The following is an 11,956-nucleotide window of genomic DNA, read 5'->3' as shown; positions in this document are numbered from 1 at the left end:
GGCCCGGCGGCCCCCCCCAGGACCCGCCGCCCCCCCCACAGCAGCGGCCCGGCGGCCCCCCCCCAGGACCCGCCGCCCCCCCCAGAGCAGCGGCCCGGCGGCCCCCCCCCAGTACCCGCCGCCCCCCCCAGAGCAGCGGCCCGGTGGCCCCCCCCAGTACCCGCCGCCCCCCCCAGAGCAGCGGCCCAGCGCCCCCCCCCCCCAGAACCCGCCGCCCCCCCCAGAGCAGCGGCCCGCCGCCCCCCCCAGAGCAGCGGCCCGGCGGCCCCCCCCAGAACCCGCCGCCCCCCCCCAGGACCAGGCCTCTCCGCCTTGCCCGCGCCCGGGAGCTGCCAGCTCTGGCTGGGCGACAGAACCGTCACTCCCCGCGGAGGCCGGGCGGCCCGGGAGCCCGCCTTTCTCCTCACAGCGCCTCCCCCGCGGCCGGCTCGCCCGGCTCGAGGCCCGTCGGCGGGAGCCCGCCCCTCCGCCGGCCACGCCCCTCACGCCGCGGACGCTGCTCGCGCGGGGTGTCGACGTCACCCGTTCACGTGCGGTCGCTCCATGTCGTCACCGCGTCGGCGCAGCCCCCACCTGGGCCCGAGAGCCAGGAGCCAGGCGCGCAGCCAAGGAGCCGCCCGGCCGGGCTGAGCGGGGCCGCGCACCGGCGCGCGACGGGCCGCAGCCAGCGGGCGGCCAGGTACCAGGCGGAGCAGCGGGCGCGCGCGCGGCGCGAGGGGGGCCCCCGGCGGGCCCGCGCGGCAGAGGCGCCGGGCGCGCGCTCAACGTCCGTGTCGCGGGGGGCCCGGCCGCGTCCGAGCCGCTCCCTCGCTCCGCAGGCGGCGCCCGGCGCGCAGCGCGATGGCCCCGCGGCTGCAGCTGGAGAAGGCGGCCTGGCGCTGGACCGAGACCGTGCCGCCCGAGGAGGTGACGCAGGAGCACATCGAGGCGGCCTATCGCGTCGGGCTGGAGCCCTGCCAGCGCGGCGTGTGCAGGTACCGCCCCCCCGCCCGGGGCAGGCCCGGCCCGGCCCGGCCCCGCCCCGCCCGGCCCGGCCCGCCCCGGCCCCGCCCCGGCCCCGGCCCCGCCCGGCCCGCCCCGGCCCCGGCCCCGCCCGCCCGCCTGGGCCGCGCTCTCCCGGCTCCGGGCGGCCCGGCTGCGATGGCGGGCTCGGCGCGGGGCTGGCCCGTCCCCGGCGGCGCCCACGTGACCCCCGCCGGCGGCCCCGGGCCGAGCCCGAGCCGAGCCCGCAGCCGAGCCCGGGGCGCTACACGCCGCCCAAGCGCTCTGCCGCCCGCTCGCCCCTCGGGCTGTAGCGGCCGCAGAGAGCAGCGAAGCCCGGGCACCGTTCCGGTGCCTTGCAGCGTCTTGCCGGACGCCGGGCCGTGGGCCTGGTGCGAACCAGCCTGTTCCCACTTCCGACGGATTTACCGGAACGGCTGCTTCCCCCTCCGCTGGGGAGGGCTTTTGTCTACAGACACTTCTGGGAAAACTCACGGTCCCCAGCAGTAAATGCTTTGAGGCAGACATACGCCACTAACGCACCCAGTCTACTCAGCATGTGAAAATACCCGCCTGCCCCCAATGGGCTCTCGGTGCCTGCTGAACAAGTGACGGCATCAAGCCCTTTCCACCGTCTCGGCTTGTCACCCTGCTACGAGCGAGCTGAAGTTGTACGTAGCTGGCCGAGGTATAGGAGCACTGTCCAGAGCAATCAGGCAGCATCGCTGTGAGCTGTAAATTGCCTTTGTAAAGCCAAATGAAAATGCCCTTTGTGGAGAAAGTGGTATTTCTGCTCATTTCAACAACTAAAACGAGGATTTTGTTCGGGAGAGTTGTACTGAGATTAACACTAACCAGTACCTCCAAGCCTGTTCCGTAAAAACCAGAACCTGTTGGTCATAAATTAAAGAACACCTACTATTACTAAAGAAAACTTCTCAAGTTACTTCTGAGTGCTCTTTATTCTGTTTGCTGTTGCCCTTTGTTTTGCAAATAAAAATAATTTGGTTCACCTTGTCCGCTGCCTGTTTATGCACTAATTACAAATGGCAAGCGTATTGTCTATAATTTAGTGTTTTCATAACTGTTTTTGTAGAAGAAACTGCAGAGGAAACCCAAACTGTTTGGTTGGGATTGGTGAACATGTTTGGTTAGGAGAAATTGATGAAAATAGCTTTCACAACATTGATGACCCAAACTCTGAACGGAGGAAAAAGGTAAAAGAAACTCTTCTTTTGTCATTCAGACTGTAGCTCTAGTTTTGCAAATGCTTTCTACTTATGTGAGGAAAGTTTATATATCTGCTTACGTGTTTGTAGGTTAAGGGCCTATATAGAAGAACCCTCTTCTTCAAAGAATACCATATTGACTGGATTCCCATTACTGGGTTTTAGCTCCCGAGTATGGGTCTGGAATTCCCTTAGCATTCAAAGATTTGAGGCACTAGTTGTTCATTCCCCATCTGAGACCAGCTCTGAATGCCTCAGTGCATTCAATTTCATTTCCTTGATGAGCAGAATGCAATGAATTCTCTGCATTCTAACAATAAGAGGCATCCAAAGAAATCGCCAGAAGAGAATTAGAAGTTCAAAATGTTATGTGCTTCCCTCCAGAGTTAAGAAACAGGACAGGGAAGTGTGTTAGTATAATTAGAGTCAGATGATATCTGCAGATAAGCAGAATTACAGATGAACAATTGTCTATTTAATGACACCATGTTGATTGGACACGTGCTGTTGGAGACTAAGAAGTTTGAAGGAAAACTCCAGAAATCTGTAGAGTCTCAGCACCAATAGCTAGTTACAAACTCAGCTAAAAGCAGTAGTGTAGAAAGAGCCTAACTGACACTCAGTTTTATCAGTCTGCTCCTTTTAAATAGGAATTAATTCATATCATGTTTTCTGTTAGAACGCCTTTGTAGGCCTAACGAACCTTGGAGCCACATGCTACGTGAACACTTTCTTGCAGATGTGGTTTCTTAACTTAGAACTTCGGCAAGCGCTTTACTTGTGTCCAAGCACCTGCAGTGAATATGTAACTGGTGAAGGCATCCCTAAAGACAGAGGTTAGTGGAAGGTCACAGCATCTCTTAAGCCTGTGTCTTGTTATAAGCAAAAGTTGCTTTAATTATCTGAGCAAAGAGAGAAGTTTAATGTATTCGAATGAGCTACTCTGAAATTTTGTGAACCTGATGGTGTGAAGTCATTTTCTGCTTTATAAAGTGAAACATGGTAAACCATATTAAGTGACTAGAGAGGGAAAAATTAGAAGAAATATTAATTCTCATGTTTCAGGACATTATTTTACCGCTAGATGACTGGGAATAGGAAGAAGATTCCACCCATAGGCATATTTCATGCGAGAACTTCAGTCCCACATAAGGAAATTATGTAGAAAAATCTGGCATTGGCCACTGTTGGTGCTAGAATTATGTACTAGATAGATTGTTCACACTAGATTAGACCAGTGGCCCATGTTCTTTGTTTGGCGTGCTATAGGTGTGCTTTGCAGTTAATGTGGCTTAACGGTATGCTGCTTTCTGTTTTACACCATGGAATACTGCATTGTAATATCTGTTTTACCATGCTGCTTAAAAGTACTCTTGCAGCTGGTATTTCACATCAGATAAAATACATTTTTGGCAAGGTGTTACTTTTAGCCCATCACTTCATTTGTTGGAGGAGATACTCGGAAGATAGGGTATTTTGAAAGCAACAAAATATTGTGGAAAACCTCAAGTGTACAACATAACAGAATTTAATATTAACTAATAGCCTTAGGGCCTTCTCCCCCTACTGAACGTTGGCTGTGGGAAAGGCAGTGCAGTCTAAAATGGGAAAATCTGTCTTCTTTAGAACTGATTTTTCTGATTCTTAATTTTAACCACTTTAGAGCTCATGACGATTTATAATGTGAGCTGTAAACAAGAACAGCTTGTTTTGGCCATCAAGATGTGTATTTAAAAAAGTTTCTTCCATTGACTAACAAAAAGTAAATTATTCTACTTGGAACGACTTTAATTTTCTCTTGTATTGTTTTGAGAAAAACTGTAACTTGCTGATCACTAACTTGGGCATTTTTTTTTCCAATAGATTATGAACCCCAGACAATTTGTGAACATCTTCAGTATTTGTTTGCTTTGTTACAGAACAGTAATAGACGATATATTGATCCCTCCGGGTTTGTTAAAGCACTAGGTTTGGATACAGGACAACAACAGGTAGTCTTGAGGTTTTTATATTTGATGAACTTTCCTTTTGAACAAATTGGGCATGGTGGAACGTTTATCCTGTAACAGAGCATAAAAGCCTATTGACTGGATTGTCAGTAGGTGTAAATTGGCATTGTTTGGTAGATTTCATTGTAGCTGTGCTGATTTACACCTTGAGGAGCCGGCCTTAGATTTAAAATGAAAAAACTGATTAAAATCATACTGTCTTGCTTGCTTGTGCTTTTACTTTTCTGTTGCTTGACTAGAACTATCATGTAAACAGAAGTAACTTGTATTTGTGTGCTGAGACACTGCAAAGCAGTGTCATGGTGGGTCTCAAAGAGGTATGAGAAACCCTGGAGCCACACTTGGGTGATTGTTTTTTCCTAGAGATCATCTAATGCATCTGAGGATGCTGAGGGAGTTGGCTGATATGATTGCAGAGCCATTGGCCATTATCTTTGAAAACTCGTGGCGATCTTGGGGGTCCCAGATGATTGGAAAAAGGCAAATATAGTGCCCATCTTCATAAAGGGGAAGAAGGAGAATCCGGGGAACTACAGCCTCACCTCAGTCCCTGGAAAAATCATGGAGCAGGTCATCGAGAAATCCATTTTGAAGCACTTGGAGAGGAAGGTGATCAGGAACAGTCAGCATGGATTCACCAAGGGCAAGTCAGCCTAACCAACCTGATTGCCTTCTATGATGAGATAACTGGCTCTTTGGATATGGGGAAAGTGGTGGACTTACCTTGACTTCAGCAAAGCTTTTGATACGGTTTCCCACAGTATTCTTGCCAGCAAGTTAAAGAAGTATGGCTTGGATGAATGGACTGTAAGGTGAATAGAAAGCTGGCTAGATTCTCAGGCTCAATGGGTAGTGATCAATAGCTCAATGTCTAGTAGGCAGCAGGTATCAAGTGGAGTGCTCCAGGAGTCTGTCCTGGGGCCGGTTTTGTTCAAAATCTTCATTAATGATCTGGATAATGGGATGGATTGCATCCTCAGCAAGTTCGCGTTTGACTCTAAACTGGGGGGAGAGGTAGATATGCTGGAGGGTAGGGATTGGATACAGAGGGACCTAGACAAATTAGAGGATTGGGCCAAAAGATATTCTGATGCGGTTCAACAAGGACAAGTGCAGAGTCCTGCACTTAGGACGGAAGAATCCCATGCCCTGCTACAGGCTGGGGACTGACTGGCTAAGCGGCAGTTCTGCAGAAAAGGACCTAGGGGTTACAGTGGATGAGAAGCTGGATATGAGTCAAAAGTGTTCCCTTGTTGCCAAGAAGGCTAACAGCATACTGAGCTGTATTAGTAGGAGCATTGCCAGGAGATCAAGGGAAGTGATTACTTCCTTCTATTCGGCACTGGTGAGGCCACACCTGGAGTATTGCATCCAGTTTGGTCCCCCCCACTACAGAAGGGATGTGGACAAATTGGAGAGAGTCCAGCGGAGGGCAACGAAAATGATCAGGCGATTGGGGCATATGACTTATGAGGAGAGGCTGAGGGCTTATTTAGTCTGCAGAAGAGAAGCGTGAGGGGGGATTTGATAGCAGCTTTCAACTACCGAAGGGGGGTTCCAGAGAGGATGGAGCTCAGCTGTTCTGGTGGTGGCAGATAACAGAACAAGGAGTAATGGTCTCAGGTTGCAGTGTGGGAGGTCTAGGTTGGATATTTCACGAGGAGGGTGGTGAAGCACTGGGATGGGTTCCCTAGGGAGGTGATGGAATCTCCATCCTTCAAGGTTTTTAAGGCTTGGTTTGACAAAGCCCTGGCTGGGATGATTTAGTTGCAGTTGGATTATAATGATTATATGAAGTGGAAATCCATCAACCTCATCAAAAAACTCTGAGATTCAGACAGACCTCACCTTCCTCTCCAAGTGCAAACAGATGGACATCATTCCAGATGGACTGAAGGTAAAAAAAAAAAAAATCCATTGCAATTGACATACTTCACTGACTGTGGAGAGAGATTGTGCCACACGTTCTCAGAGAAACTGAGGAACCCCCTGATCAGCATCCTGTACAGCAGACAGGAGAAGATCAAGAATGAGCTCGCAAAACTGGAGACTCTCATTCAAAACCAACCTTCCACATAAACTGCCATGTGGGTGGACTTTACAAAAATGAGACAAGCCATTTACAATGCAGACTTCACTTCTCTACAGAGGAAAAAGGACAGTAAACTATCTAAACTCCTACATGCCACAGGGAGCTACAACAGTGGTACCCTTAACCCACCCAACAATATTGTTAATCTGTCCAACCACACATTTAGCCTGGCAGAAGAGACTGTCCTATCTCGGGGACTCTCTTTCTGCCCCACCACCCCCATGAACATGATACAGTTCTGCGATGATCTGGAAGCCTACTTTTGACGTCTCTGACTCAAGGAATATTTTCAGTACACCACTGAACAGCGCACTGACCCACAGGGACCCTCCTACCAACACTAAAACAAGAAGAATTCTGCGTGGGCCCGTCCTGATGATCAAAACAACAGACTGTGGACTTCTACAAAGAGTGCATCCGCAGATGTACACAGGTTGAAATTGTAAATAAACAGCATCACTTGCCCAATAACCTCAGCCGTACAGAACACAATATAATCCACAGCCTCAAAAACAACTCTGACATTATAATCAAAGGGACTGACAAAGGAGGTGTTGTAGTCATAATGAACAGGTCGGATTATGAACAGGAGGCTGCCAGGCTCCAACACCACATTCTACACGCCGCTATCCTGTGACCGCACTGAGGGTTACCAAAAGAAACTACACCATCTGCTCATGAAACTCCCTGCTACGGCACGGGAACAAGTCTACACGGACACACCCCCAGAGCCCCGACCAGGGGTATTCTATCTACTACCCAAGATCCATAAACCTGGAAATCCTGGACGCCCCATCATCTCAGGCATCAGCACTCTTACAGCAGGATTTTCTGGCTATTTAGACTCTCTGCTCAGACCCTATGCTACCAGCATTCCTAGCTATCTTCAAGACACCACCAACTTCCTGAGGCAACTACAATGTGTTGGTGATCTTCCTGAAAACACCATCCTGGCCACCATGTATGTAGAAGCTCTTTACACCAATATTCCACACAAGGATGGGCTACAAGCTGTCAGGAACGGTATCCCTGTTGAGGCCACAGCACACATGATGGCTGAGCTTTTTGACTTTGTCCTCACCCACAACCATTTCAGATTTGGGGACAATTTGTACCTTGAACTCAGCGGCACTGCTATGCGTACCCATATAGCCCCACAGTATGCCAACATTCTTGTGGCTGACTTAGAACAACGCTTCCCCAGCTCTCGTCCCCTAGTGCCCCTCCTCTAGTTGCGCTGCATTGATGACATCTTCATCATCTGGACCCACAGGAAGGAGGCCCTTGAAAAATTCCACCTGGATTTCAACAATTTCCACCCCAACATCAACAGCAACCTGGACCAGTCCACACAAGAGATCCACTTCCTGGACGCTATAGTGCAAATAAGCGATGGTCACATAAACACCATCCTTACTGGAAACCTATTGACTGCTAAACTTACCTGAATACCTCCAGCTTCCATCTAGGACACATCACACGATCCATTGTCTACAGACAAGCGCTAAGATACAACCGAATTTGCTCCAATCCCTCAGACAGAGACAAACACCTACAAGATCTTTATCAAGCACTTTTACAACTACAATACCACCATAGGGAAGTGAGGAAACAGACTGACAGAGCAAGACAGGTACCCAGAAATCACCTACTACAGGACAGGTCAATAACAGAACAGAAAAATAACAGAACAGCACTGGCCCTAACATATAGCCCCCAGCTAAAACCTGATCATCAATGACCTACAACCTATCCTGGAAAACAATCCCACACTCTCACAGACCTTGGGAGGCAGGCCAGTGCTCGCTTACAGACAGCCCCCCAACCCGAAGCAAATACTCACCAGCAACTACACACCACACCACAGAAACACTAACCCAGGAAGCAATCCCTGTAGGAAACCTTGTTGCCTACTCTGTCCCCATATCTACTCTAGCGACACCATCAGAGGACCCAACCACATAAGTCACACCATCAGGGGTTCATTCACCTGCACGTCTACTAATGTGATATACGCCATCATGTGTCAGCAATGCCCCTCTGCCATGTACATTCGTCAAATCAGACGGTCCCTAAGTAAAAGAATAAATGGACACAAATCGGACATCAGGAATGGTAACATACAAAAGCCAGTCGGAGAACACTTCAGTCTCCCTGGACATTCTACAACAGAATTAAAAGTAGCCATACTTCAGAAACAGACTTCAAAGAGAAACTGCAGAGCTACAATTCATCTGCAAATTTAACACCCTTAATTTGGGCTTGAATAGGGACTGGGAGTGGCTGGCTCACTACAAAAGCAACTTTCCCTCTCTTGGTATTGACACCTTCCCATCAGGGATTGGGAGTGGACCACATCCAACCCGATTGAATTGGCCCTGTCATCACTGGTCCTCCACTTGTAAGGTAACTTCCTTCTCTTCATGTGTCACTATAATAACGTCTGCATCTGTAATTTTCACTCCGTGCATCTGAAGAAGTGGGTTTTTTACCCACGAAAGCTTATGCCCAAATAAATTTGTTAGTCCTTAAGGTGCCACCAGACTCCTCGTTGTTTTTGTGGATACAGACTAACACAGCTACCCCTCTGATACTTGACTTCTTATTTATTTTCTCCACGCCAGTCAAGACTCGATAGACCTCCATCATATCCCCTCTTACTCGTCTCTTTTCTTAGCTGAAAAGTCTGTCTTTTTAATCTCTCCTCACACAGAAGCTGTTCCATGTCTTTAGCAAAGGATACTCCATTCCCTAACAAAGGAAGATTAATACACTTTAAACTACTGTGTGCTGTTTTTACAACATAAGCAGTGCTCTGAAAAAGCCTGTCAGTCAAATATTTGTTTCAGTATTCTTGTGGGGAAAAAATTGGCTCACAATGTGGAGTTAGAAAGTGAGAATAATGGGATTTATATCATAAATGAGCCACTCCTGTTGTTCAGTCGCACATTGCAGTCCAGAAATCAAACACTTCTTAGCTACCAGCACTGTACCATTTCATTCATGCTGGTATTCTCATGCTAGGTGTCTTACGTTTCCTTTACTCAAGTTCAATTTTTTCTTAGCCCTCTTAACTTGTATTTTTCTATTCATCATGCTCCTTAGTACACTTCCATGTAATTTGGTATGTGGGTCTCCATCACGGACATAATTCAGTAAATTAGAGAGGTAGGTTCTGACTCCACTTTTGAGTTGCAGTATATTACCAAGTATTGCTGTTTTGTTCTAGGATGCCCAGGAATTTTCAAAGCTATTCATGTCACTGCTAGAGGATACTTTGTCTAAACAAAAAAATCCAGATGTACGGAACATTGTTCAAAAGCAGTTTTGCGGAGAGTATGCATATGTCACTGTGTAAGTAGTTGCTTTAATTCTCTAGTGGTGCTTTCTTGCTCAGTGTGTTTGCCTATTCTTCTGGTCACCTTCCTACAAATATTGAAGACTTTTTTTTGGTGGGGGAGAGGAGGGTATGAGTGGGAAGGAGTCATTCTTTTTTAATCTTTAGCAGAAGGGAAGGTGACTTTTGTTAAATTATTTTTAAACTAAAAAATGTTTTCAGTGTGTGTTAAAATCTTGAGTTTCTTAAAAATAAGACTGTTTGCATAATTTTTAACATTCTACAGTTTATCTATTTTTCTGTAATTCATCCTTTAGTAAAGGAAAGTAACTCACAAATAAATAGCCATCTGAATTATTTAATTATGTGGATTAATTCCCCATATCTAGAACATGTGGTATTATGGTGCCCCAATGCTTGTTTTGTTTCCCAGTAGTGGAATTGTAAATTATGTTTGAAACATAGCATAAAGATCAGTTGTAAATGGGCATTTCTTTACTTCCTGCTGGATGCTCTCTTCTCTCTGTATGACGTCCTCTTCTGTGACCCGTGCAATCTTGGAAACAGAGTGTTGGAGATAATTTAATCCATTCTCTCCTGGTTTAACAATCAGAGGAAGAACTTCAGCAGTAAAGTTTTCTGGTGGTTAAATGACTGACACTTTAAGACATGTACTGATCTATTTAAATTTATTTTTAATTCTAGCTGTAACCAGTGTGGCAGGGAGTCCAAACTCATATCGAAATTTTATGAACTGGAGTTAAATATCCAAGGGCACAAGCAGTTGACAGACTGTATCACAGAATTTCTTAAGGTACCAATTCCTATGGAATCCTACTGTTTCTGTAGCACCCACAAAGCATTAGTCTCCTTGCCTGTTGAGAGGGTGTTTAAGTTTTTCCCTTTTTGTTCAAGAAGTGCTTTAATTTTCAACATGGTATCACAGTTAGTGGTCAGAGCTTTGAATCTACTCAGCGGGGTGACGAGTAACAATTTGGGTTTTCTATCCTAAATGTGGGCCCAGTCCTGTACTCCTAATTCAGATGAAACTTTTAATGAAGTCAGAGAACAAGGAGTGTGTTAATGGTAAAATAATGGCAATTAAAGAGAGATATCTTTCTGAAAATATTCCATCTAAAATTACTAGAACTGAAAGATTAGAAAGTATTTCTCAGTTTGTTTGCTTTTTCGTTCATAGCACTCTGTGTGTATGGTCATTTCCCTTGCTTACCTGGCTTGTCAACTGCAGAGCTTTTTAAAAACTAAAATATTGGCAGGTAGCTCTGGACAAGCAGCCTCAGCACCTACGTCTGCTTTTAATGCGTATTTAAAATTTGATTAGAACTCAGGTTCAGGGTGTTTAAGGCTTGAGTTACGAAAGTCATTAAAAATATTAAGGGCAAAGTTAATTATAAGTTTAGTCTTTTGCTCTGTAATTAGTCCAATAGTTTGGTGAAGCAGGGTGACTTGCTTGACCAACATGTTGCTTTGCTTGTGAAAGGTCTTCTACAATAAAAAGCAAACAACTACATGTCTGCAAATCTAAGAGATGCATTAGGAGGCTACCACACCCCAAGACTACCGTATCTCCGCCTTGCAACAATGAACTTGGGCTTGAAGGTTTGCCTTACAATTAAAAGGCAAGCCTTCTTGCTTACATTTGGCCCTTGCTGATCCACATTGGAGTTAATTTGGCTCAGCATGGGGGAAGGGATCCATCTACATGGGTCTCATTGCATGTTCATTGCTCAGATATGGCTTTCTATTCATTCTGGCCATACAGCCATGCCACACTACCTATGTGACCTCATTAAATTAGAATTTTCCACCATCTCTCTGGTAGAAGCCAAGTTTGCACATCTCTCTGTACTGTGGAGGGCAATTTTGATAATCTGCCTGATATTGCAACTGGGGTTTATGTCTTCCAGACTGAACTCAGGTGGTTTCCTCAGACTGACTGCCTATTAATAACTATGATAACTTTACTGGGTGGTGAATCCAGAGCTTTCAGTATCTTCTATGCTGTCTTGTACTATCACTCCACAGTATTTTGGAATACAGCTTGAATGATATAGTTAGAACTCTCACATTTTAACTTGGTATCTATATATAGTTTTGAATCTCAGGCTAGAGCAGGGATCTCAAACTCACATCACCAGGAGGGCCACATGAGGACTAGTACATTGGCCCGAGGGCCGCATCACTGACACCTCCCACCCTGCTGCCCCCGGCCCCGCCTCCACTCCACCCCTTCAATGAGTCCCCACCCCCTCCCTGCCCCTATTCCAACCCCTTCCCCAAATCCCAG

The 11,956-nt window shown here is 47.2% G+C and overlaps 1 protein-coding gene across 5 annotated transcripts in view; it reads left to right on the top strand.

Annotated features, from left to right (window-relative positions):
- The first annotated feature begins 558 nt into the window (after positions 1–558).
- The window catches only part of USP48 (ubiquitin specific peptidase 48), a 59,566-nt gene continuing 48,168 nt past the window's right edge, over positions 559–11,956 (top strand). For 3 of the 5 annotated variants that reach the window (XM_073316671.2, XM_073316673.2, XM_073316670.2), the window contains exons 1-6: positions 562–974; positions 2,078–2,198; positions 2,890–3,046; positions 4,074–4,201; positions 9,541–9,665; positions 10,354–10,462. In XM_073316671.2, the coding sequence (XP_073172772.1) occupies positions 841–974; positions 2,078–2,198; positions 2,890–3,046; positions 4,074–4,201; positions 9,541–9,665; positions 10,354–10,462 (774 nt within the window). In that variant the 5' untranslated portion in view covers positions 562–840. Of the gene's footprint in view, positions 975–2,077; positions 2,199–2,889; positions 3,047–4,073; positions 4,202–4,222; positions 8,718–9,540; positions 9,666–10,353; positions 10,463–11,956 lie in introns of those variants that run through there. The other 2 variants (XM_073316672.2, XM_073316674.2) reach the window with 2 other exon arrangements.

This window comes from Lepidochelys kempii, chromosome 18, assembly GCF_965140285.1.
Source record: "Lepidochelys kempii isolate rLepKem1 chromosome 18, rLepKem1.hap1, whole genome shotgun sequence".
Lineage (NCBI taxonomy): Eukaryota > Metazoa > Chordata > Testudines > Cheloniidae > Lepidochelys > Lepidochelys kempii.
This window is presented reverse-complemented; position numbering and strand designations above follow the sequence as displayed.